Source organism: Mustela lutreola, chromosome 1 (genome assembly GCF_030435805.1).
Source record: "Mustela lutreola isolate mMusLut2 chromosome 1, mMusLut2.pri, whole genome shotgun sequence".
In the NCBI taxonomy this organism is placed as follows: domain Eukaryota; kingdom Metazoa; phylum Chordata; class Mammalia; order Carnivora; family Mustelidae; genus Mustela; species Mustela lutreola.
In genome coordinates this window covers 24,239,703-24,266,080 of record NC_081290.1, presented here as the reverse complement: position 1 = coordinate 24,266,080, position 26,378 = coordinate 24,239,703, and the positions used below count along the sequence as shown (strand labels likewise).

The window sequence follows — 26,378 nt, the reverse complement described above, 5'->3', positions numbered from 1 at the left end:
ACTGGCCAAGGGTCTGTGGCACTGGCCTCATCATGGAAGCACATCACAACTGGAGCCAACAGCTATAGATGCATCACCTCCCCAAATTAAAATGACAAGACCAGAATTCCATTACATTAGGGCAAACCATTGTTCATAAAGCTTTTAAGCTCTTAACATGTCACCTGTGGTCCTTTTTTTCCCTAGTGCAACCATTATCTTTATAGGAGAAAATCTTTCACATATTCCAATTCTAGGAAACATGCTGTTTTTGTGCTCTACTATTTTTACTTATTATATTAAATCTCTTTCCATGTCTCTACATGGTCTATAATTATCTCACTAATGCATCATAATAAATTAAGAAACAATCTTTACATAACCAAGGTATTATTTTCTTATAGTCAGGACACTAAGTACAGTTGTATAAGCTATGCCCTGCACAAGGGCTCTCAGGCAAGTTGGGAAAGTGGGTGAAGCCGCAGCCCATCCTCAACTTTGCCTGCCAGGCCATGCACCTTGCCAGGGGGCTATAAAAGAGGAACTTTTCCTCAATCTGTACACAGGTATCACCTAAGCCAGCTGCACACTTGGCTAGTGGGCTCACCTAACCACAAAGGTGCTGATGCAAGGCTTTCATCATGTTTCCAGACCAGACGAAACAGAGAGAGGGATATATCACCATTTAATTTTGCCTTTACCTTTTAACATTTTGACGGCCACTGTCTTGCAAGTTGCTGTCTTGTCGATTCCAAAGGCATCTGCTTCAATCACTTGGCCAAAGGCACCACGGCCAAGAGGTTTACCTACAGTCAGTAATGACAGGAAACAAAACAGACTTGGACAAAAGTGGCATGCAGAGATTCCGACTAGATTGAGTCATCACACATCCCAGTTTAACTTGGAAGAATTTAGCTCAACTCCCTTATAGTGGCTTCATTATTTAATACCTCCCCCTTTGCTCTCCAAATGTCCTGCTTTGGATAATTGTACAGGGACCCTACTTCTAAGTGACTAAAAGGATGATTACTCAAATTCAAAAGACAGAATAAATATTCTGAACCTGGATCCAACATGTGAAGAGACTAGATTTGTCAACATCCTAAAGGAGGAAGAGAAGTCCTAGTAAATCCAACATCAAATTAATACCACTTGAAAACACACCTAGTTTCAGCCGGTCTCTGGGGAACTCCCACTTGCTGGCATCATAAGGCAGGCGTTCACAGTGCTCATCCAAGGGGAGTTCATCTGGATCCATGACGATGGACAAGTAGCCTGTCTTCAGTTCCCCTCCATTGGCCTGGAAAGCATTATTCCTTCCAGTCACATACACTCTGTTGTCTGGCTGTTGTTTTTTTGTGCTTATTATTGTTGTTTATAGAAGCCCCATTCCTGATGTCTCATTTTAAAAAAACTCATGAAGTTTGAGAGTAAGTCCTATTATAATCCTGTATCCAGTGTCCCCTCAACCCCAAATGAGCTCAGAATGAAGTAGTTAAATCTTAATTACACTAGACAGTCCAAGCCCTTGTCTCCTCTAGTGGCTTCTATCAATTAAAGTCCAGTGGTCCAGCCAAAAGAAAGTGGGAAAGAATGTTATTGTATTGAAATAAAATTGTGCCCATTGAGCCAATAACAATGGGAAGAAACAACTCAAAGAGCCCCAGTCAGCTTTCATTAATCATGAAAACCAATGTACATGGGATGGAAGGAAATGATTTTGTTACCCGCTTAACGGTCCGTAGAACGATGACAAGTAATAACCAGAAGAACATGGCAATCACTGCTGTGCCTACTAGAATAATGACTTCCAAGTTCGTCTTCTCCTGGGCACCTGGAAAGATGAAATTGAATGAGTATCAACAGTTGAAAACTCATACTTTTTGATATAAGATGACAAAGTTCTACACTAAAGTAAGATCTCAAGTTTACCAACTTGGAAAAAAATCCTAGACAATAATAATCACAAGCCTCTAAGTTGGAGGGAGTCTGTAACATTCTTAATGGATAATTAAAGTTTGCAAAGCACTGCCCATGAAAACTTCCAATGATAAAATTCCAAAGTTTAGGATAGAAATTATTTAACAAATAACATGGAGGACATGGGGAGATGGAGAGGAGAAGGGAGCTGAGGGAAATTGGAAGGGGAGGTGAACCATGAGAGACTATGGACTCTGAAGAACAACCTGAGGGTTTTAAAGGGGCAGGGGGTGGGAGGTTGGGGGAACCAGGTGGTGGGTATTGGGGAGGGCACGTATTGCATGGAGCACTGAGTGTGGTGCAAAAACAATGAATACTGTTATGCTGAAAAGAAATTTAAAAAATAATAAAAATAGAAATTAGGGACATCAAGGATTGAAATGTTTGATGTCTTACAAGAAAAATATACGAAGTGTTTGGAGGAAGAGGAGACTTTAATGGAAAGAAAACAGATCACATTCTACAGGGAAGAAAAGAAGTATGTTTTAATTCACAGTCAGTTCTAAAATAATTTATAGTGACCTCTTTCTGGGGAAAATGAAACTCTGGTTCTACACAGATAGTCTGTTTTCATTTGTATAGAGTTTGAGAAAGGATAATATGAGAAGACAAGCGGCCAGTGAGTGATTGGTTGCCATGCAACCCCTAGGTGCTCATCACTTTAAATACACCATCCCACTTAATCTTCTCAACAACACTCAGCTTTCAGATGGAGAAACCGGCTCAGAGAGGTTAAGCTCCTTCATTAAGGGCACACAGCAAGCTGGGGGAATGGTCAAGAGTTAAACAAAGTCTGTCCAACACCAGTTAGCCATCACACTACCCTGCGCTTGTGTGGCAGGAGCCTGAGTTAGGAAAAGAGAGAAAGCCGAGAAGAGAGCATCCCTCACAGCCTGGCGAGAAAATGAGTTTAAACCACCCATGAAAGGTAAAGCAGAGGTCGGCCAGGAAAGCTGTACATGCTCAGAGCTCCAGAGGACAGCTCTGAGTGGAAGAAATTAAATGCCAGCGGAGGCTTTCAACTAGGAGTGATTAGCAAAGAGGTGATAAGGAAGCAATTATCACCTAGGGCCCCCCATTGGATGAGTGCAGTGTGAATCAAATAAGCTGTTCAAGTGGCCCAAGGCAGCCTCAAAAAGGCAGAAGGACAAGGAATGAACTAGTTAGCCAAGTAAGAGCTAACAGTGAGAACCAAGGACCAAGCATGGCTTGGAATTCGATACTGTTTCCCCGGTGGTCCTACTGAAATAATTTTCTTTTTATACACAGAGGTCTAAAAGTCCATTATACATATAAAAATTTCAAAGATTCAACTGTCTATATACGTTAGTGTGTTAATATTTCCATGTTAACATTTGGAAGGCAGCTATGCGCACCACTATACCACCAACGCCCATGTTAACATTTGGGAACTTAACAGAAGAATTAAACATGGATCTCTCTCCTTCTTAGTATTCCGTTTTGGGTACGAAGTAAATATAAGCTCTGCGGGTAGCCCACTGCAAACAGCCAGCAGAGGTGAGGCAGACAGAGCATGAGAGAGAGCTAGAAGTCCCCACTAGGATCTGCCCTCAACATGAAGCCCCTTGGGAAGTGACAAAAGCACCATGACACTTGAAATTGTTATTTATTTCACGCACTTGAAATCTTTTTTCCAAGTGCAGTTCATGAAATGGTAATAAACCTACAAATTGGAAAACAAGTCATCAAGATGTAACAGATTTGACAGATGAAGGGAACTAAAATCTAGACTTTGAGAGACAAGTTAGGATGAGTTCATAAAAATTCATCAGTTGTTCCTTCTGTTACCGTGCTTCTTTCTTCCCCTTGCATACCATTCCTTTCACCCACATAATAGAGTTTCATTGCTCCCCTGATAGATTATTTTTTAAAATAGGAATACATTTCTGAAGAGAAAATATCCTGTCACAAATTACCTTCCCATCTGGGGAAATGCCAGATTTCACCTCCCTCCTCCATACAGGAGTTTCCTTTCACATTTAGACACACTAAAATTCCACGTCACAGAAGCAAGGGTCTATTGTTCACAAATAAATTTTAATTGTCTGTAGTCCAAGGAAAACTGTGAACCCTTGTGATTATCTGGATGACATTGATTTTGATGGTTGAGCAGTAATTCCAATGTTTTTCCAAGTAAATACAGGGGTATCGCTTCCGCCACAAGTTAACCGAGCCATTCAATGAAGAAAAAATAAAGGCAAGGTGGGTATTCCACCTGTCGGGCTAAGAATTTTTCCAAAGCGAGAACTGCAAGGATAAGAAATGTGATCCAAGCAGAATTAAAATAGCATTGATTATGGTTTCTGGTTAAAATAATATGTACTTAGAGTAGAACATATACAAACTACAAAGATTATTAACAAATCACCCAACGTGTGTGAGTTTATATACGATACAAGCTAAGTTCTTAAAACCACCTAACGTGTCCATGCAACTCCACTGACCTTCTACTATGAAAAATGCCTCCACTTTTGCACACCCAAGAACACTGCATGCCTGGCAGGTATAGAGGCCTTCGTCCTCCTTCCTCACCCTGCGGATGGTTAGGTTCCGGTTCCCATCCTTCAGTACAATACCTGAGAGATAAGAAAAGTAATTGTTTCTATTTGTGATGTGATCTGGTGGAGTTTTTCAGGAAAAAAAAAAAAAATCTAAAAATATAAATGGGGTCCTTTCCTTGGACTAGTGTCTGATTCCAAAGCGTGGTACAGGAGACACTGCTGACTCATCACCCCCGGCTTCCCTGAGAATTCAACAAGGCTCTAAATACTTTAATTCGGAGTCTAGAAAATGAGCCAGACCATGGACACTAATTTGCTTTTTTTTTTTTTTTTTTTTTTAACTATCTAAAACAAATCTAGACATAATGTGGGGTTTGGGGCATGTCTCCAGGAAAATTCTGCAACCAGTGAGAGAGAGACATATTTTATTCACCTGAGTCTTCTACAAGTGTCTCATTATCTTTAAACCAGGTAACTTGTGGAGGGGGATTCCCAGATGTGGTGCATGAAACTTCAATGGTTTCACCAATGCTTGTAGTCTGATTCTCCAGGTTTCCAGTGATCATGGGTGCCACACGCTCTATGCACACACACCAAAAAATAACACGTTTAGTTATAACTTTTGAAATGGTTTTAGCATCAGTAAACTAATAAACAGTGTAAACTTCATAAACAGTAGGCTGTTGATTTACTAAACTGCAGATACACAGAAGTTGATGATAGTACCGTTGGTCACTGAGTAAAGTTAAATGGAACAAGTCAGGATGGTTGAGATAAATCACTACATCTCTTTGAACAGTCCTATTAGTGATTCTAACTGGTTGTCATATCACAAAATAAAGGTTGTCACTTTTATGTTTTTTTCCTCTAATTAGACACAATTAGATTAATTAGCTTCCCCAAAGAGAAACTTTCCCTCCCATGAAAGTTCTAGCCAGTGACACCCATGAATTCCACCATGTTTCTCTTGGAAAGTGTGAAACTTCAGTGTAATTCAACAAAGAATGCCCTATATTTATTTGGCACTTTTTACAAAACTCACTTACACTATTTCTGTTGCTCCCTATCAATCTCAGAATGGACAATAATATTAATCTTATTTCACAGATGAAAAAAAAAAAAACTGCAGTTCAGGAGGTAAGCAACTTGTCCAAGTCCCTGTAACTAAGTAAGTGTCTGAACTAATAACAGAATCTGGCAAACCTAAAGGACTAGTCCAGTGCCATTTCCACTAAAACACAAATGAGCGAGACAACCATCCCTAAAGAAAGTCAAAGGTTTCAAGAAAATTAAGCCCATGGGTATTTCTTGCAATGTACAGCAAAACTTGAGATTTGCCCTTCCATTAAGGGTTTATAGAAATATCGTGTCCAAAGTAATCAAAAGGAATCTAGCTGAAAGGATCCACTTTAACATTTAACAAAATAAGATTACCTCACTGGTGAACTACATTGGGGTTTAAGCAAATGTCCTGGGCTCTAGTCTATTCTAAGAATAGTTCTAGGAAAAGAACTTGGGAGTCGCTAGAGAAGCAAACCAGTTCCATGTGAGCACAAATTTTCCAGGCATGTCCTTCACGTCTCTTTCTGAATTCTTCTATTACTTTGAAACCAGACTGGTCACCAAGGTGAACAGAAAACACATGGTCCTATATATGATATGATAAGAAGGGCTCTGGGAATGACTTCACCCAAAAATTTTCCTTCTTTTAACATCTAAGTCTTAACACTAGCAAACACTATCCTAGAGTTAGTCTGTCTGAAGATGACTCTTAAAATATGCCAAGCCCTCTGAGGAAGATAGTATTCTTCTAAAGCCTTGGTATAGATTCACTCACCTGGGCAGTTTGTTTCTCTTCTTAAGAGTAAAATCAGACAACACCTGTCTCCCAGAAATTGGGAAGGCACACGACAGAGAGGAGAAAATGGAGAGAGTGGACACAAAGAGATCTTCCTAAATTTGTCTGATTTCCCCAGAGACAGAGGCATGACTGCACAGCTTTTGTGTAAGACCCAAGTTAGATGAGGTGTGGAGAGTGGCTCCCTGGGGGAATTTACAAAGCTACCTGCTCATTAAAATGATCATCCCATAGATCTCTATGCTGGACTACATAGGATGACCCAGAGGGACAGGTGGTCCCATCGGCTCTCACATGTCCTAAACAACCCCCTAATCATCCTCTTCATGTGGCAGACACCTTACTGAGCACCTCGTATGTGCCACTATGTTCTGTGATGTGAGCTACAGCAAGGAGTAAGACAGAAAACAATTCCTGTCCTCATGGACACAGAGACCTCAGTGTGCCATGACTGTCCAGTGGTTGCCTACATTCTCATCTCGTCTACCTACTCACCACTGTGAACTTCTGAAAACTTCTTAGCTCACAGTAGGCATTCCATCAGTATGTGTCGACTGAAATATACTAATGTCCAGAGTGAAGCAGGAATTTTCCCAGTTTAAGCTAATCCCTTATAGACATTAGTGAAATCCTATCATCAGAGCTGGAAAGAAACATGTTATTTTCTCTCTTTAATACATCACTTCACCACTATTCGCCCCCTTCTGCCTCAAGAACCCTCAGTGAATAGGTAAGTGTGCACCACTCTACTTCATAAGCTCCTATAGGACAGTAATCTTATAGTCCCTAAAAGCACGACATTGAAGGCATTCCAACTGTCTTTGATGACCCCAAATTGCCTCCCTACCTAATACCGTGAGCTGTCGGACCACGCAATGTCTTTTCTTGGTCTTCCTGTCCTGGGCAAAGCACACATAGTCTCCTTGGTCCTGCAAGGATGCATTCTGGAGCTCCATGATCAAAATGTCACTTGTGCCATTAGTGAACTTATAGGCATTCATTTTCCAAAGAGCATCCAAGTTCTTGCAAACAGGTGTGGGCAACTCTCCCGCATGGCTTGGCAGAGCCTGTGAGCTAATCTTGTACCACGTGAGGTCCTCAAACATAGTTCTGTCTGCAGAGCACTGCAAAGACACTCTCTCCTGCTCAGTTGGCTGGGCATGAGGTTGCAAAGTGACTTTAGGGCCCCCTGAAATATAAAACCCATGGTTAGAAAATGATGATTTAATTTGGGCAGCACACGATTCTCTCCTTATTGTCTTCAGACTGCTATAAAGCATCAATTAAAGTGAAGCTCTAGCAATCCCAGGCAATGTAATACAAGAAAACAATCAAACTAGACAGTTCCGGCCCTAAAATGTATTATTTTACCAAAATGCAGTCCACAGATACACATCAAATCTCCACCTTGAGCTCTAAATGCAGTTTTTTGAGATTGAAAAAAAAAAAAAAGCACCCCAAAACATATTCAAAGCAGATAATTATAACATGGAACTTTAAAAATTAGTTCCTCATTGACAATTCACACTCAGTGACATTAGAGCTGTATTTATGAAAACAAATTAGCTCGGACTGAATTCTTTCACCTAGTCCAGTCAGCTAAAGCTTATCCATAAAACTGAGATGAACAGGCAGAATCAGCAGCATTGGGAGGAAACTGTCTCTATGCCATTATAATTCCCTCCAGAAAACTCAATGCTGTCAACTGTTCAGCACCAAGCCCCCTGAAGGAACCCCAAGAAGCCAAGTGCGGTGTTACACTTGGATGGTGGAGACATGATTACGATGCAGGACTTGTGGCTAAAAACAATGTGAAACAATTCCCTTTCCTGAGGGAATGGGAGTGTCAGTTGCACTGACTTCACATGAGCCCAAGAGCTAGCAGAGTCTTCAATTACAAACAAAAGCACCCAGAATCAGTCCAAGTCCTCTCCTGAAACACCATGGCACTCAGGAATGGCAAGGATCACAGAGTATCAGAGAGCTTAGCGCCAGCTGGTGAGAGACCCCACACCCCCTCCCCCCACACACAGAGCGGTACTCACTGGTCACATGGAAGGAGATCACCCTCTCTCCTCTGCCAACTTTGTTGATGGCTTCACATTTGTACAAAGCTGACACATTTGCCGCTTGGATAACAAGGGTACTTACAGTCTATTTAAAAATAAAAAAAAGAAAACCCAGGCCATAAACCAGGGAGGCTGTGTTTATGCACATGAATTCAGACTAAAATTCAACCTGTGAGACCTGCGTACTCCATTCATACTACTGCACTGACCTCTCTCAAATCCACACAATTATAATTACGCTCGTGTGGTTCATGCATTACCCAAAACAGACACTGGAAAACGAAAAGGAAATAAAGTGTTTTAACACTATGCATTTTCTCATTGCCGTATTTGTAAAATCAGAATCACCTTACACAGATGTACAGATTTAATGGCACATGTGTTTTACCATCCTCTGGTAAGATATTATTAAGTCGATGGCACTTCTAAAAGTCAGTGGTGTTTTCAAAGTAACTTAATATGTTAGTATTTTATCGTACAATTAATGCAACTATCCATCTCCAATATCCCTCCCATAAGATTGACCTTGGGCTTCCATTCCATCCTTCTATCCTTCCAGAAAAGAAAAAGAGAGAGAGACTTTCAAATTAAAGAACTTCAAACTCACTTTGTTTTTTCCCTCAATTATGGCAAATTGATTTTTGTTGACTTCAATTTTATTTCCCCCCTGGAAGTCATCCACATTTCTCCATCCTGTACAAGTATGTGGGTTTGTCATTAAGGCAGCGTGGCTATAAGGAAGAAATAACAGCTCTTATTATGACTTAATTTTTCTTTAGTTCAAATCCACAACAAGGAAAGGAGTCCGAGGTTGGTTATTATGTTCTTAGAAATAACTTTCAGTGCACCCTACTGCATTACACAATTTGGCGCCAATTAAAAATAGGCCTCTGCAAAGAAGGAAGAGGTTCTAGGTAGATTCTTCCAGGATACAGGAGGGAAACAGCTATTCTGGGAACAAACCTCCATTCATAAATTGAATCGACAAGACAATTCAAGTTAATTTAGTTCAAAGGAAGACAAGGAAACTAAGAAGTCATTGGGCTTCTTAAAGTAATCTCCCTGGGACCGCAGCCTTTGTGTAGGAAATGGTCAGCATCTGAGGAAGAAACTAGTAGTGGCCATCTCAAAAACAACAACAGGAAGTGAACTGCTCGGGGTGGTAGTGGGTGGCTTGTTGTTTTGTCTTCCTAAGGATGTCTGGACTTGTGTGAGAACCTGATAAGCTGGGCCTGAGAATCCAAAGGCTGCAGCCAGGTCTGAAGCTCCCTCATATCAACCAGCTCTTCCTCTGAGATGGACCTTCTCCCAGATAAGAAGGAGAGAGAGCGGTATTCACCAGTTGACTGGTGAATATAAGGAAAAACACCAAAGTTTAGCAATTGCAAAGTGAGCAAAGGGCCTGCGTTAGGAGACGTCTGCGCACCAGGGCTAAGTTAGGGAGAGAAAGCTAGCTGATCTCAAGGTGGGACACCCCAAGGAAAGACATGTCCTAAAACATAAGACATGGAAATAATAGAAGGATAGTGAAAGTATAACTTGGGGCATAACTTTCTTAGGAATGGCCTTCTCGGGGCGGAACGGCACCATACCACAGTGTAGCTGTTAAGAAATGCACAACAGCAGGAAAAAGAGGACGTGGGCTACTCACGAGGGCTTGTAGGCGCACTCCTCCAGCTGCCAATACCAGCGAATGTGATGTGGCGGGGGGACAGAGTAGACCGTGCACGTCAGCATCTGTGTGGTGCCATACTGGTAAGAATCCACCAGAGAGATCAGGGACTTCTCGCCGATCTGCGGTGGGACTGGACAAGGGGGAAGCCACATTTTAATGGTCAATCCACTTGGAGAAACAGAAAGTGGAAGTTTTCATGAACTGAAGCCTGTGTTTCTATAAGCATATGATTTTGCCCTCTTTTTCTTTTTCAAAGAACATCTAGACTGCGAATTGGGAGATATGACTTCTAGTGATAACCATCATCCTCCTAAGTGGAGGATTGTGTGCAAGTCTGTCCATCCTCTGCCTCAGTTTTTCACTGTCTGCGTGACAAGGTTAACTCTCCTTGGGCTCCCAATCTCAAAAGATCAGAAAGAAAGAAACTCATTGGGACTAGCACAGCAAATACATTCACTAAGTGCTAGCCATTGTTACAAGTGCTCTGCATAGATTAATTCACTTAATCACACAGGAGAAGAATGAAACAGAAACATTAAATGACTTGCCCAAGGTAACCTGCTTCTCTTCCTTCTCCCTCCTCTTCTTCCACTTCCTTCTCCCCCTCCCTCCACACACTCTCCCTCCCTTCCATTTCTTCCCTCCCCCCTCGCCCCTCCCCCCTCCCACTTTCTCACTTTTATTCTCTCTTTCCTTTTTTTTTTTCTTTTTCTGGTTCCAAAGTCATTAATGCAAAACTATTCCCCCATTGCTACCAACTTAAAGCCTCAAGTTATACTCTCAAATTTTGACTTTTTATATTTATCTCATATAGCAGGGTAAATGCTAGGGTGAATCATATGTTTAGTGACTTCATGAATTCTTGAGATGGGGCTATATACAATGTTCCTTTTTACATCTTTATTTTGTGTTCATCTTCTTCTCCCTACCCTACTCATTAGCTTTTCAGCTTCTCACCATTCCCCAATGTCTGACTCCTGAGTGGCTTCTGAGTGACATTTCTGAAACCTGTTCCCTTTAAAATTCTCCCTGAAGCTGATGTCCCAGAAAAGAAATGAAGCAAAGCTCCGCAGACGTACAGAGTGGTGGCAGGATATATAGGGAAACACTTTAATTTACAAAATAAGATCCTGAAGTTTTCATATGCCAGGCCAATATGGAGAACAAAGAATTCTAACAGAAAAGCATTTCCCAAACTGTGCATGGGGCAAGAGATTAATGGATGTCCAGGGTGAAAAGGGGATGCTCTGGTCAAATATCTTTGTCAAACCCTTCATACTCTATGTGTCTTTCCCTGGAGAATGGCAATATACATGAACACGTTAAATAAAGGTCCTGATAAGTCCTGCTATAAAGACACCTGTTGTACATTGACTTAATATCTCCTACACTTACTTGACCATATACTGTTTTATTCCCTACCCAGAACACTTTCAGTTTGGGAAAACAACGTTCAAATCACCCTAAATCAAAAACTTAGTATCTTCCCTTTATAGCCTCAGAGTCAGATAGATCTTGGACTCCTGTTTAAGAAAAAAAAAATAAAAATAAGTTTCAACAAGCCAACAATGTCAACCTGCAAAAGCTTTCTGAGTTGGAACCTGTCTTTGCATCATACTAGCAGCTTCCCACAAAATTCAAAAAGACTCTTGCACATTTGCATGCCAGGTGCAATTTCATAGGACAATCTCATGAGATAAGAGCAAAGGTAGTACAACAACTGTCCCTGTAGGCATTCTTACTTCACAGCATAGAGCCATCAAGTCTATCATCTATGTGAATATCGCACTTGACACCAAACAGTCCATTTACATGGCCTCTTGGGCAAACATATCCTGAGCGCACTGCCCTACACCCCATTTCAACTCCACTGCTCCAGGTCATTTTTTAAAAATAAGAGCCTATTCATGATGGGAATGGAATGCTGCAACAGGTGACAAAGGAAAAGTGGCCTGGCTGTTTAAGAAGATATAATCGTACTATTTATCATTAATTTTGAGCAGAAAAGGAAAACTGAATAAACTCACCATTCACAACCAGAGATACCATGTGGCTCTGTCTCTCCTTTGACATGGGGTTTGTGAGGATGACAGTGTAATTTCCTGTATCTTTTTCACTCACTTCCGTAATAACCAGTTCCTTCTCCCCTTTTATTGTGTGATTCGACTCAATGGGTTTTCCATTTTTATACCTTGGAGGAAAAAAGTTCCCAGAATTAGTTTAATTTAAGGGTTTGCTTTCAGGTGGAACAACGCTTTGCATTTATCTGCAATACTTACCATTTTATTTCAGGGGTAGGGTAAGCAAGGTACTTCACGGGGACTTTAACACGGTCTCCCACTGTGGCTTCCACCAAAGATTCCATGCTGCTATCAAAAGCAATAAAAGGTTTTTCTGGAAGAAAATAAAAATAGTTATCCTCATAAATGTCAACTTGTTATAAATGGTCATTTGGTTTAGTTTTTCATGTCGAGTGAAGAGTCAAAGATCTAGGGAGTCTGAGCTGCCACGGGGCAGGGATTTCCCCACACTTCCTTTCGTTGGTCACGGTCCAGCTTCTCCCACACAACTGGCCTCTGCATTTGCTTTCCTCTCTCTCCAGGTGCACATTGCAAGCCTACTCTACTGACTGCTCAAGTTTCCGTTCGAGAATTTGCTCCTCTGGGAAGCCTTGGAAGCCTCCAAGTCCTCCAGGGACCTTAGGAAGCTCCTTCTCTACTCCCAGGGGACCCTATCCCTTCCCACCATACGTCCCAGGACTCAGTGCTCAGCCACTTCTCTTTAGCTACACCTTCCTCCAGGCTCAGCCATAAAGTGCCATCCACATTACTATTACACTTGTATTTCTTCCTCTGACTTCTCAGGGCTCAAGGTGTATATATTAAATATCTCTATTTGGATGCTTAGTGGGCGTGTCCAAATAAACAGACCTAACACTGTTTCTCCAAATCTTACTTTCCTGTCAGTCTTCCCTCTCTCAGTAAATAAAACCACCATTCGCTCACTAGCCCACATTGATTCAAATCATCTTCTATTCTTTTTCTCTTACCCCACCCCCCACAGCCACTGAGTCAAAAGGCAGATCCAGCTGGCTCTATCTTCAAAAATATATCCAGAATCAGATCATTTCCCCAAGCCACTCACCATCTCTCACCTGGATGCCTGCAACTAGACCCCCACTGGTGTCCCTACTTCTGCCCTTACTTCCCTAAAGTATTTCTCAAAAAATACATAGGAATCCTACAAAAACATAAACCCAGAGCATGTCTCTGCTCAAACTCTTCTATGAGTTCCCATATTATAAAATCCAAAATCTTTACCAAGGCCTATAAGTTGAGTGCCATATGAATTATCACCTAAACTGAGATATTTATGTGCTATTATGTGACATTATTTTAAGTGGAAGAGAATAAATAAGAAATTAGTTATTTGTTCAAAGCCCCAAAGACAGTAATTAAATCCAGGCCTCCCCAATTACAAAGCCCATGAATAAACACAGACCTCTCAGCCTTGCCATAAAATGAAAATTTAAAAACTATCTTAGATCATAATACTTTGCTTATTATACTACTAATCATCAACAATAATCACAACAAGTAAAACTTAGTAAGTGCTTACTGTATCAGCTCACCTCATTATTAAAGTTGGGATTTGAACCCAAATTGTGCTTTTGGCCTCTAGGTCATATGGTGTCGCTAGCAGGAGCTCAAAAATGTCTTCTGAATGAACAAAGTAGGAATCACTAGCCAACCTAAATTTATTTAAAATATCTCACTTTTCAAGGCACTGCATAACTCCGAAGGAGATCTTAGCTTACCGTGGACCCTGACGGACGTGTTGCTTTTCACGGTCATCATCCCACTGGAAGCTTCACAGATATACTGCCCTTGGTCACTCCGGGTTACACCATCTATAGTCAAGGTGCTCAAAAATTTCTTCATCTCACTCCCAGACTGGGTTTTTAGGTCCCGGATGACAACTTTTTTATGCCGATGCTGAAAAAGAGTTCACTGAACTTTCAAAGTCCAGCACAATATTACCTGGTAGCTTTTAGATACCCCCAAGATCAAGCCTTGGCCCTTGGAGAACACTATTCATGCCAAAAATAAGGGACCTCAGCACATTTCATAACATCTAGACAACCAATATATTTGGTTTCAGGAGAAATCAATGGGACCAACTGAATTAAGGTTTCTAAAGATGAGATGGATATGTACTGCAGAAACACAAGCAAATACGACCACTGCTTAAGGAGAAGTGGGTTTTATGCCCTCTCTTGAAGACAAATTCCCTTAGAGGGAAAACAGAACAAAGACTTTGGACCACAGAGAAATAATGCAACTTGGAAAGATGTAACCTAGAGAAAATTCATCTTCACAGCCTGATAGTAGCAGAGTGGGACCAAGTTCTTGGCGCTGCATTAGTTTTCCGTGGATGCTCTATGTTCTGCGGTTCTTTTAAACTGTGTGTGTGTGTGTGTGTGTGTGTGTGTGTGTGTGTGTCTGTGAGTGAGTTAAGGGCCTTACATTTTATCTGGCCAGAGAGGTCCCTATCTCTCAAGTCAACTCCATTGTGGCTTATTATCAAAGTATTGAGAGGCCTGGCTTTGCAGTGTTAGTGTTACCTTCGAAGAAGGGTATTCCCAGTTGAAATCAATCCCCACATTTAGTTCAGTCCTTGCTGTACAGTTTAAGACAAGCCTCTCTCCAACAGACAGCTCAACTTCAAGAGGGGGGCTGACAACCACATCATAAATCTTATACCCTGGAGCAAGGAAATTGAAAACACAGAGAAAGAGAAAACAAATCTATAACTTAGCATGTATTTTTTCAAAAATGATGCAACTTCAAAATGTGCCACATCTTTTTTCCCTGAGGGCCTCACCAATACTTGGTACTTCCCAGCAAAATGGTCTACAGAGACTTACAAAGCAAAACTAGAGACTTACAAAGCAAAACTACATCTCAAAGATGTAGCTCAGTGGCTAGAAAAGCAGTACTTGTGAATACTCAATAGCCAACAAAGCCATCCTTAGTAAATTATAGAGCTTTCCATAAAGTAGGTATAATTAAAAGAACTGATGCCAAGCAATGTTCTTAACATTGAATTTTCCATAAAATATGCTCCAATAATAACACTCTTTTCCATCCTTGCTTTTGGCAAGAAAATAGAAAAACTCAGTTGTGCATAGGTTTATTTAGTAGAGAAGAGTAGATGTAATGGATTGCCCCACACTAGATCTTGAATCAATATATTCTCCAATATCCTTTGTGCTTCATCCAGTACCTTAATCTCCAGGATCTTAATATAGGAAGCTAGTCTTTAATGTCTGATTTAATGATACAGAAAGAAAACTGTCCACTTACCTACAACCACAACTATGTACATAATAGACTGGTAACTTTCATCATTAATTTTTGCTTCACAGAACACCATGCCAGCATAGCTGATCATGTAGCTGGGGATAGAAAACCCTTTCTTACTGTCCCAGGAAATTCTGTTACCATCAGGAACAAACCTCTTTTCTGGATACCTCTGGGTAGAAAAGAAATATCAAATATTGAATAAAGTGCTATCCAAAAGTGAAAATCATGTAAAATGATCACTAAAGAATTCATCACTAAAGAATATAAACTGGCTTTATTATCATTTTGACCCTTCCCAGCGGATCTTTAAAACATACGGCTGATAATGTATTACATATAGGCTACCCACCTTAACCTTATGAAAACATGAGAAATGACTGAAAAAGATGTAACTTACTGCACAAAGTGATACATTGAGGTTGGAAATGGACCCAAGACATGGAATCACCACAGTTTTGTTTTTCTTCTCAGTGATATAAACAACTTCATGTTGGTCACTAACAGAAGCAATAAATGGAGATCTGTAATCTGGAAGAAAAATTAATTCCCTTAGTTAATGGCATTTACTGAAAAGTTGATTTTGCTTCCAGTTCATAAACTCTAACCAGAGAAGGAAATGATTGAGAATGACATTTCACAGCAGGCAAAGGAATCCACAGACTGGTCCGCTGGTAGATCTCTGGCTCCAAAGATATGCTGCAGAAAGGGTGTGTGTGTATATGTGTGTGTGTATGTGTGAAAATCTGAAATAAAACCCCTAGAATGAAATTGACTCCTTTCATTAGGATCATCAACAAGTAAAATGTATTTTATAGGTTCCACATTGAAACAGATGGATCATTATGATTTTTTTCAAAATGAAGTAGCGTACTTCATTTTTCATATACATTTTCATATACACATATATATTCTTCATAGACACTAAATATTTTTCAAGTACATTAAAGTAATTTTTTTTAATTTTAAATTAATTTTGAAGTTAAATCTGTAGTTTACCTACTGAATTTTATTGATGCTTACAAAAAAAGCATATTCTCTTTTTAAGCAAATAATGTCCAAGGGCCATGAAAATAAAGCAATGGATTCCAAATGATTTTTAAAATAAGCAGAAAACAACTTTTTGATTCAATTATTCAAGAAAAAAATGATGTGGGTATTTTAAGATTGTGAGCACTAGGTATGGGATTCTTTATAAAATAATGATCAGTGGTTTGGGGTTCAGTTTAAAATTCAGCAACCATTAAATCTTCAATGACAAAAACTCAAAAAAAAAAAAAAACCATGGCAAAAAATGAGAAGAAAACTAAAGAGATTTTAATGTCATTCAAACATTGTTCCTACGTATGAATACACCTCTGGAAAAATAGTCCACTCCCCAGAGACAGAGTCGCTGTACTGTGAAATCGTACTTGAAATCTCACAGAGATAATGACTCAGACTGCTATGCCCAACACACCTGATCGAGCATTTCCAGAGCTCTTCAGGATGTCTGGCCAAAGTAAAGAAAGAGTTAATTAAGCCAGAGGGAGAAAGGCAGCTAATTCCCTGCAACAGCAGAAGTTTGATTTCCTTCCCAGCTGGAAAGCACAGAAAGGCAGCCAATCCAGCCCACCACATGCCATAGCCATTATCTTATGAGGCCAAGACCCACTTCCTGGCTCCATCCATTGCTGGAGGGAATGGGGTCAGAAGATGAAGGAAGCAAGGTAGGGACCAGAAGGGACATTAAAGGGCCGTCCATAAGGAATACTTCAGTGCTTTCTTTCTCATTGTTAAACCTCATAACAAAAATCTTGGATAGCTCATCTCCTAGAACATTAGGCTTAGACAGGAAGCAGAATTTAATGGTATACCCAAAGACAGGCAATGCATAAATAAACAGTGCCAGGGATTGCTACTTCTGAATATTACCTACTTTCATCCACATACTATGAAATATTACCAAGCTTGCTTACAGAACAAGTCCTTGGGAGCTAAGTTAACCCCTTACGTAAGACTAAAGCTATTCAGTAAATCAGTTCTATTTCAGTATTCCAAAAAAAGGAAATAAACAAAAGAAACCCAAACAACCACCCATCCTCTCAAAATAAAATATTTACTGTAACTCATGAAATGAATTTTCACATGTCTTCAGGTTTCCTGACTTGGGGAGAAGGAAATAACGAGATACTATGGGAGAGGTTCATCTTGTAGTATTTCCAGACAGGCTAAAAGCAGGAAATCCTTGCAATCTTCTGAGAAAGCCTGATCTCCCAAGACTGCCAGATCAAAAGGAGCCAGAAATTCTCGAAGATCTGAGCCTTGTCTCTTTCAAATTCTGCAGAGGAAGGAGGAGGGCATAGAATTCTATCTTGGACTGTGCTCACCCTGGGCAAAAAAAAATCTCAAATATTGTGCAGTCCAGGAATGACATACGTTATTTTGATGTAGTCTCCATTTTCCCACGGCACTGGCCATATTGCACTATTGATGTGTAAATGGAGATATCCAAGATGCTTCTGGAAAAAAGTCTAAGCTATCTTCACCTGCCTCAAATCCTCTGGGATGAAAAAATTTATACAAATATGTAAATAAAATGTCTAAACAGCTCATTTTCACTGAAAAGAAAAATATTTAGTATACCTAAGCAAAGTACTAACTAATTAGTACTAATTATTGTTAATTAGCACTAATGTTAATAACACTAACATTCCCCAAAATTGTATGACAGAATTATAACTATCATCAGTCAGGTCAGGTTTCCACAGGAAAATTAACATAGTAAAAGATTTTTGAAACACTAAAGAAAAATAATTTATATTGTACATACTAAATACATGTAACATTGTGTTTTATTCTACATGGATGTTAAATTGACCTCCATGGTGTCGATCCCAAATTGCAAACTCAAGAAAGATGTTGTATATCATCCAATACCTCACACCACACCAGCAAAGGAAAGAAACACTGTCCTCAAAAAGCCCTTTACGGCAGTATCTTCATTTGCACAAGAGGATGGAAATTGTTTTTCACGAAGTGTAAGTCAGAAAAGAAAAGTTCTCATATACATAAAAGCTCCAGAGCCCTTGGCTGTTTCCCTGGACATTCTTGAGAAAATCTCCTACCCTGTTGTAGATAACCTATCTCTCCACAGAAACCTCTCCGTAACACACCCCTGAAGCCCCCTTTTCAAGGATTTCAGGTTCTTTTTCTCAAATGTCAGAAGGCTTTTTATAAATCCCCGTAGCCAATTGTGAACACAGATTTCCCTTAGAAACAAAGAGCAGAACCACACTAACTGGGCAAGAGATTTAACGGGCCCAAGTTCCAGGACGAAGCAATGAATCTGATTTTCTTTCTCAGAGGAAATCTTGAGAGAAAAGAACTTTGTGTATTCCTGTTGGCAAACAGCCTTTGGAGCAAGTCTTTTGTCACATTCCATTGTCCTTGATTCTTCTCTGCCTGTGGTGTTTTATACCTGGTAAATCAGCTTGGGAAATGAATTTGATGTAACTACTTACCTTGAACATGGACATAAATGGTTGAGGCCTTGTCAGTGTCCCGGTAGAAGCACTTGTAGGCTCCAGTATCATTTCCAATCACTTTTGGGATTGTGAGCGTTTTACAGAAGGGGCTGTCCTTGCACTCAGTCACTGCCACTCTTTTCTCAGAGCCACTCTGATTGTTGGGCCAGAGCCAGTCCAAGTCCCTCTCTCCACTGAAAAATTAATTCCAGGGAAGTAATCATGGGTAATGCCACACTATGAGGCGGTTTCTAAGAAAACAGAAGGTTTGTTTCTCAAACTTTTATAAACTCAACAGATAGATTCACCACCTTCTACCAATGACAGACTGAATGGGCAAATGACAAAAAGCCATAAACTCAGCTTCAGACACCACTTATAAGAATTCCTGAGTTTTCTATTAATTAACTTATTTACTCAACAAATATTTCTTAAGCGGATGCTATGTGCCAAGTGTTGTTAAAGTCTGGGGACACAACAATGAACAAATCAGACAAAAACCTATGCCTTTATGGAACTTCAGTCTAGTTAAAAGAAACAGGCAATGAAATAGTAAGTAAACCTCAATGAAGCTGAATTTTTTTTAGTAAAATTTATGGTGTAAGTAAAGTGTAAGGTGGTGATAAGTACTGTGGAGAAAATATAGAATATGCAAAGAGTAAAGAGTTCTGGAGGGAGGGGGCTTGATGAAGCCATAGAAACACAGGGAAGAACAGTATTCCAGGCAGAGGGAACAGAAAATGTAAGGGCCTTGGGACAGGAATATCTGAAGTATCAGGGGAATGTCAAGGAAGCCAGAGTGGTCAGGTAACAGTGGCAGGCAGGAATATAAGAAGTGAGGTTCAGAAGGAAGAGGGTGCAATTGTTTCAGAGCCTCACAGAACCTTATACAGACTGCATTCAAACACAGATTACTTTCATTGTAGCATTTCCCTGCAAAGCCCTAAGAGAGATAGTCCACATTAAAAAAGAAAGAAAAGCAACATCATTGATACTTCTTTCAAAGAATCTGAACTTTCCACAAAGTTGCAGCTACATGAGCAAAGTTACCTTAACACACTCCATGGCTTTTCCAGGACCTAAAAAATTCTTTTGTATGAGTTTTAAAAGGAAGTATGGGATCTTTGGGGATTTTAAATACCCTCTGTTATTGAAGATGGAAAATCCACTAAGAAATGTGTCTTCGGATAGCAAAGCTGGAGAAATAGCACAATTACATGTCTTTTCCCAAGGGCTGGATATGGGTTACCTACCCTTGATAAGGGGATGAGAGTATCCTTTGCAGTCTACAGTCTGAAATAGACCTGTGTCATGTTGACCACTGGTGTTCATCAAGTGTAAGCAATGGCAGTAAGCTAACCAAGGTTCTCTGTGCACCCCTGGTGAGGGCAATATCACCACCCCACATCTCTGCCAAAGACACACTGAGAGGTTCCTGAGACATCTCCAGGTCACTGCATTAAACCCCCAAGTCTTCTACTTTTCCTTTGGGGGTTGAGGCTATGACACAAAATCTAAATGCTTCTCCCTTTCAAAGAACCTGGCTTCCCCTGTTAGCAAAAAATCAATAGCATGACTTCTTGCTAGCAAATCTTGCTAGCAAAATTCCAGAACATCAAGCCGAAGCATGAAGTCCATTACCTGTACGGAACATGCACTCAGTAATATTAATGACCAAATATCAGACTGCTACTACAGTCATAATTTCATCAGAAAGTAAAATTCCTGGCAAGGGCTAAACAAATGTCGAAGAGCCATTCTGAATATAACAAATATGGTCCCAAACTCCTTCAACTCCATCCCTTAAGGGTAAAAGGGAAAATCCTCAATTTCACTTATTTATTCAATATTTATCAAATGTCTACTATTTACTGTGGGGGGGAGCAGAGAGGAGCAGGAAAACAATTCCAGAAAAATCATACAAAATTTCTGAGAGAAGAGCTTTCTCATGTTTCATTATTAAATCACTTATTAAAAACCTCACTATTTACAATTACTACAACTCTACTACAATTCTGCTTATGCAGATTATTTTTCCCTCAATAAACAAGGAGTTACTTAACATAGGAAATCTGAATGTAAAATGAATCCTTACCTGCAAGTAATCCGAAGAGTTGTATTAGCCATAATTGTAAGTATGTCTTTCTGTACACTGAGTCTGGGTAGATCAGGGGAAACACTAGGCAAACCTAGAAACAAATTAAATAAATGAATATGGTTGCCACTGAGTCAGACCCAATAGGAAACACCTTCCATAAACAATGCACACTCTATACTTTAAAAGGCCTCTTCAGCAATTCATTGTGTAAAACTGTGAATTTACTTTTCACCATTCCCAGTAAAAGTTCACAAACTGTGTCATAACAGGAAGAATGGGCAGATGGTCATAAACCAACACAAAAGTTCTGCAATTCATGGAGCTAGGGTGGAGTTCCTGTTTTCCTGCATTGCCAACTTCAAGGTCTTACAAAAGGATATAGGACATTGAAACCAAATGAACCTTCATCTGATGATCTCACTCCCTTGGGAAAGGACCCACTGACATTTCTTATAAAGCATAGGATGCACACAGTTGACTAAATTGCTGATTAATGAATACCACTAAGAGAGATTTCTATACAGTTCATCTATGTACCCTGAAGGGGGGAGGAGGGCCCATGACATTGTCTCATTTTCCTTTATCAATTCTCCAGAGCACTTCCTCTGGTAACTGAACTGCCAAAGTTGGAAAACTGTACATTAAAACTAGGTGAGAGGAACTGGGCGGGGGGTGGGGAGGAGGGACATTTGTCCATATCATACACCTTTAATACACTTTTCCTTAGAGAATGGAACTAAAAAAGTGTAATACTAATGAATTAAAATTGGGGAATCTCAAGTTATTAATCAAAACTCTGAGCTCTCCCTGATACCAAGCTTAGGATACAAGACGCTGTCTTCACCTAAAAATACTGCAGGACAGATTCCTCACCATGGATCACTCCCCAGCAAGAAAACAGTTCTTTGTGAACTACAAGCGAAGAGCTAATAAATGATGACAATCTATCCGAAAAAGAAAAACTGTCTGTTATGCTAGGGCCTTAAGAACAAGATCTCTAAAACATCACCTTAAAAAGTGATGGATGCTGGGTAAGCTTGCAGGTTTCATACGATCCTTAACTCACATCAACTAAGAACAAATGATTCTCTACCCAAAGAAAATGGAAACACTAATTCAGAAAGATACATGCACCCCTGTGTTTATCGCATCATTATTTACACTAGCCAAGATAAGGAAGTAACCTAGTGTCTGTCCATCAATAGATGAGTAGATAACAAAGAGGTAGATGTCATGGGATATTACTCAGCCATAAAAAAGAATGAAACTTCGCCATTTTGCAACTACGTGGATGGAGCTAGAGAGTATTATTCTAAACAAAGTACGTAAGTCAGAGAAAGACAAATACCGAAGATTTCGCTCATTTGTGGAATTTAAGAAACAAAATAAACAAATAAAAAACAGACTCTTAAATATAGAGAACAAGCTGATGGTTACCGGAGGGGAGGTGGGTGAGGGGACGGGTGATACAGGGGGTGCAGATTAAGAGCACACGTATCATGATGAGAACTCAGTAATGTATAGAACTGATGAATCACTATATTGTAGACCCAAAACTAATAGAACGCTGGTATGTTAATTACACTAGAATTTAAAAAATAAGTAAATAAAAACATTTTTAAAAAGAACCACTGACTCCCAAGGCCTAAACTGGCACTGATCTTGGTGGGTAAATAAGACAGTATTAGCAAATATGAAAAAGTATGAGTAAAGAGACTGAGCAAATATCCAGTGCAAATATCCCATATATTGAATCTGTGGACCTCAATGTGAACAGCTGCAGACAAAATGAATAACTGCTCACACCTATTCCTACACGCTCACTCAGATGTGCAAAGTAGGTTGCTGACACACCTGTAGATTTGTTGATAAATATCATAGGTTTTTTTTTTTTAAGAAAAAAAAACTAGAAATTAAGTTATATCAATAAATCTCAGAAACTAATTGGTATCGGTACTGATTTGTGTTTGGGCTAGTAATTCTTAAACTTTAGGATGTGTAAGATATCCTGAGCCCTACAAATCTGCATTTTCACAAATATTTCAGATGACTCGATCACCCACAGTCATAGGACACTCTTGGACAGTTATTGACCTGGCTTATCATGTTCAGTTACTTAGCACAGCATTTTTTTAATATGGAAGGAAATAACTGCACCCAAAGTAGATAAACAATAAAGTGAAGTGTTTAAAAGCAATAGAAAAGACTTTTAACGATGGTATCTCACTTTAAGATGAGGAAAATGAAAACAACTCATTTGGATGAGTACAAGTATCAAACCTGTCTGGGAAACACTAGGTTAAGAAACACACTGAAAACAGTAACTTAACACAATGTGTACAATAATCCAAATGAGAAGGAACTTAATTATTCACGCACATGAGAAAGAAAATGGTAGTAAAAAAAAAAAAAAAAGCTCTAAATAAGCCATGTTCATCCTACCACCAAAATAAGAGGTTCTTGAAGATCTCTCTTAAATGATTATCAGAGATTATCTCATATCTAGACTCACTTTCTTATGTTCAAAAAATTAAAGATATGCTCTCCATTCATCGGAAGCTAAGACAATACCATATTATTCTAGAGACATGTATACAACAAAAATCTTTTCAACAAGGCTTTATCAATAATGATATCTTTAAATTCCTATCTGTAGACCAACCAACATTCAATTTTGTTTTTCTCCATTAAGCTTCATTCATTTTCATCGGCAAGTTTAAGTTCTACTCTTCGGAAAATTCTAAAGAAACAACTGTAAGAAGCACATATGCTGCTACTCAATAAAAAGCCCTTCTATGTTCAAATTCCCTAACCAAAATTAATTAATTTGTGCACTATTACCCTTTCAGCTCAAAGACAGGAAGGAAAAACAACAGTGCCTCTGTTTCTAGAATTTGATGGCACCAATTACAGCCCAATCCAATTAAGCAAGTCACACACTCCAAAAGGGCAACCTCATCATTATATTCAGGACAACCCGATTACAGTTACTAACGCTGCGCTATGAAACACCCCAGGCTTAGAAGCAACTCACTTCTTTGTGGGATACAGAACAACCACATGTTCCAGACCATAAAGGGGGAGAGAGGTCTTGTCAGGGACAAATGAGCGTCCCTGGTGGAGCTGGCCCTGATGAACCAAGTCATTATTAAGAAAATTTAATAACTATAGACAGATGATCTTTTTACTGTATATGAGTGTCTTTTTTTTTTTTTTAAGACATGTGATTCTTTCATTTCAATATAAGGAATTTCTCTCTGAATTATTTGACTTGTTTTCCCCTCCACCTTCTCCCCTTCCTCGCCCTCCAAAGAGTGGAAGTCTGGAAATCAACAAACTGTGGCTACAGAAAAGAGATATGAGAAAGAGGCATCGGGCAAGGAAAGCGAAGAGAGAAAGGCAGACATTTGTTGCATCAAGAGCATGGGTGTTCTTAGTCCTGAAGGAGTTTGAAATATACGTGGCAAGGAAAGCGCGGAGTGGAGCTAAATCTAGCTACCTAGTCCCGCAGAGTTAAGTTTTTAGAACGTGAACTTCTGACCATGCGCTTATCCCAAGGACCAAAGCTTTGAAAGGTGACTGTTAACTTGGAGACATTTGGGGAGGCTGTCACAACCCCGGCTTGGAGCCCAATTTCACCTCCTCTCTGCAAGGGAAGTATCATCTTGCACCAAAGAAGGGGGGAAAAGTTTCCCTGAACTGCACCTCATACAGTGGGTATGTTTGTGGGTTCCGACCAGAAGGGAACAGCCCACCGGGGTCCGCTCGACTCCTGCAGAAGCATAGCTGAGCGCACCATACAGGCGCTCCGAGCAAACCGGCTTGCGCTCCCTGCAAGGCGTCCTTCCGCGCGCCCCGGGCTGGAACCGTGCAACCAGCGGGACAAAGTTCCACCGCCTGTTCCCGCCTGCGGGGGCACCTCCTGCCTGCCAACCCCGGGCGCCTGCCTTCCCAACCCAGACCTCTCGAGAGCCTGAGGGTGTGTCGGCCCCGCAGCACTCGCTCCAGCCCGAGGCCCGGTCGGAGACCATAGTCGGGAGCGTGGGGGAAAGGAACTGGGCTCGGGAGACCACCAAATCTCTGGATAATCTTAAGCCAATCAAAGAGCCTCAGTTTCCTCATTGGTAAATGAAAAAACTCAAAGTGTCAAGTCACTTTTCATCTTTCCAGCTCTCTGATTCCGAGTAAGATCGGCCTCCAGGACCTCTCCGCATCCCCCCATCTCTCCGCCCGCACCCGACCTTTCCGCCTTCCTTGAGTGGGAGTGGGCTCCTTACCCACTGAGGCAGCCCTGGTCTCCACGCAGAGCCACAGAGCGATGGCCAGCAGCGCCTTGCTCTCCATCCCGCACCTCGCGCCGGGCGCAGTGCCCAGGACCCGGGCGCCGGTTCTTTCCCCCTGGGCCTGTCCCGCGAAGAAGGCGCGGAGGTGGAACGGGCGCCGTAGTGCAGGACTGTGGGCGCAAAGGGGCGGGTGCCCTGGCTCCGGCACGGCTTGCAGGAGCGTCTGCGGGGGCCGGGAGGACAGGAAATCCCCGCTGCGCGACCGCTCCGGGCTTTCGGCAGCGCGCAAGTGATGCTCTGCGCGGGCAGAAGAGACACAACCACCCACCGCCAGCTCTCCCGGGGTCCCGGGACTTAGTGCAGTGCGAGAGCTGGAAGCCGAAACTCTAGAGCTTGGGGGCGGGACTGTGAGGGGCGGGGCTGGGGCGGGGTTCCCCTCGGCCGCCGGCCCCGCCTCTCAGCCGGGTACCAGGCCGCGACCCGCTGCTTCCCGTGCGGATTCGGTCTCCCGGCTTGCCTGGGACTGCGTGTGGCCCCGAAACGTCCCAGGCGCACCAACTCCCGTAAGGGCTTCCGAAACACTCCAAGCTTGAGTAGGCTGGGGCCCTCCGAGAGGCGGGTGGGGGCTGCGTGATATCGAAGCAGGGGACAGCGCTGCCAGTGCAGGCGAGGGACACGGAGCCTTCAGGAGTACCGAAATTTGCGACCATCTTCTGCGCCCGCGCGTTCCTGAAGTGGCTGGGGGACAGACCGTGGATCAGCAGCAGGTTGAAGCGACCAGGGAAAAGCGGATACTGAGCCCAGGAGAATGCAGGATCGCAAACCGGCGGTGACTGCAGCCTAGTTTGCTTGCCTAGAAAAAAAAAAAACAAAAAACAAAACTATAGTTTAAAAATCAGACTCTGAATGTATTTAGTCAGAATATACACATGCTAAATTCTCCAGCGTGTTTCCTCTTTCTTTCCTATTTCCTCTTACACCTGGCATCTTCGAATGTTTTTAGGTTACCAGCCTCGTCCCCAAAGGCACTTAAATTTGAGACCCT

At 41.1% G+C, this 26,378-nt stretch overlaps 1 protein-coding gene across 2 annotated transcripts in view; it reads right to left on the bottom strand.

The window, feature by feature from the left end:
• KDR (kinase insert domain receptor) overlaps positions 1 to 25,701 on the bottom strand; it is a 43,964-nt gene extending 18,263 nt beyond the window's left edge. Inside the window, exons 1-18 of one of the 2 annotated variants that reach the window (XM_059161102.1) lie at positions 25,328 to 25,701; positions 21,048 to 21,141; positions 18,950 to 19,146; positions 15,847 to 15,977; positions 15,450 to 15,618; positions 14,708 to 14,847; positions 13,901 to 14,078; positions 12,363 to 12,477; positions 12,111 to 12,274; positions 10,060 to 10,213; positions 9,016 to 9,139; positions 8,385 to 8,493; positions 7,187 to 7,528; positions 4,915 to 5,061; positions 4,425 to 4,556; positions 1,707 to 1,813; positions 1,144 to 1,279; positions 681 to 785 (exon numbers count right to left, since the gene is read on the bottom strand). In XM_059161102.1, the coding sequence (XP_059017085.1) occupies positions 681 to 785; positions 1,144 to 1,279; positions 1,707 to 1,813; positions 4,425 to 4,556; positions 4,915 to 5,061; positions 7,187 to 7,528; positions 8,385 to 8,493; positions 9,016 to 9,139; positions 10,060 to 10,213; positions 12,111 to 12,274; positions 12,363 to 12,477; positions 13,901 to 14,078; positions 14,708 to 14,847; positions 15,450 to 15,618; positions 15,847 to 15,977; positions 18,950 to 19,146; positions 21,048 to 21,141; positions 25,328 to 25,394 (2,611 nt within the window). In that variant the 5' untranslated portion in view covers positions 25,395 to 25,701. The remainder of the gene's footprint in view (positions 1 to 680; positions 786 to 1,143; positions 1,280 to 1,706; positions 1,814 to 4,424; positions 4,557 to 4,914; positions 5,062 to 7,186; positions 7,529 to 8,384; positions 8,494 to 9,015; positions 9,140 to 10,059; positions 10,214 to 12,110; positions 12,275 to 12,362; positions 12,478 to 13,900; positions 14,079 to 14,707; positions 14,848 to 15,449; positions 15,619 to 15,846; positions 15,978 to 18,949; positions 19,147 to 21,047; positions 21,142 to 25,327) is intronic. The other variant, XM_059161092.1, reaches the window with a different exon arrangement.
• Between the last annotated feature and the right edge of the window lie 677 nt (positions 25,702 to 26,378).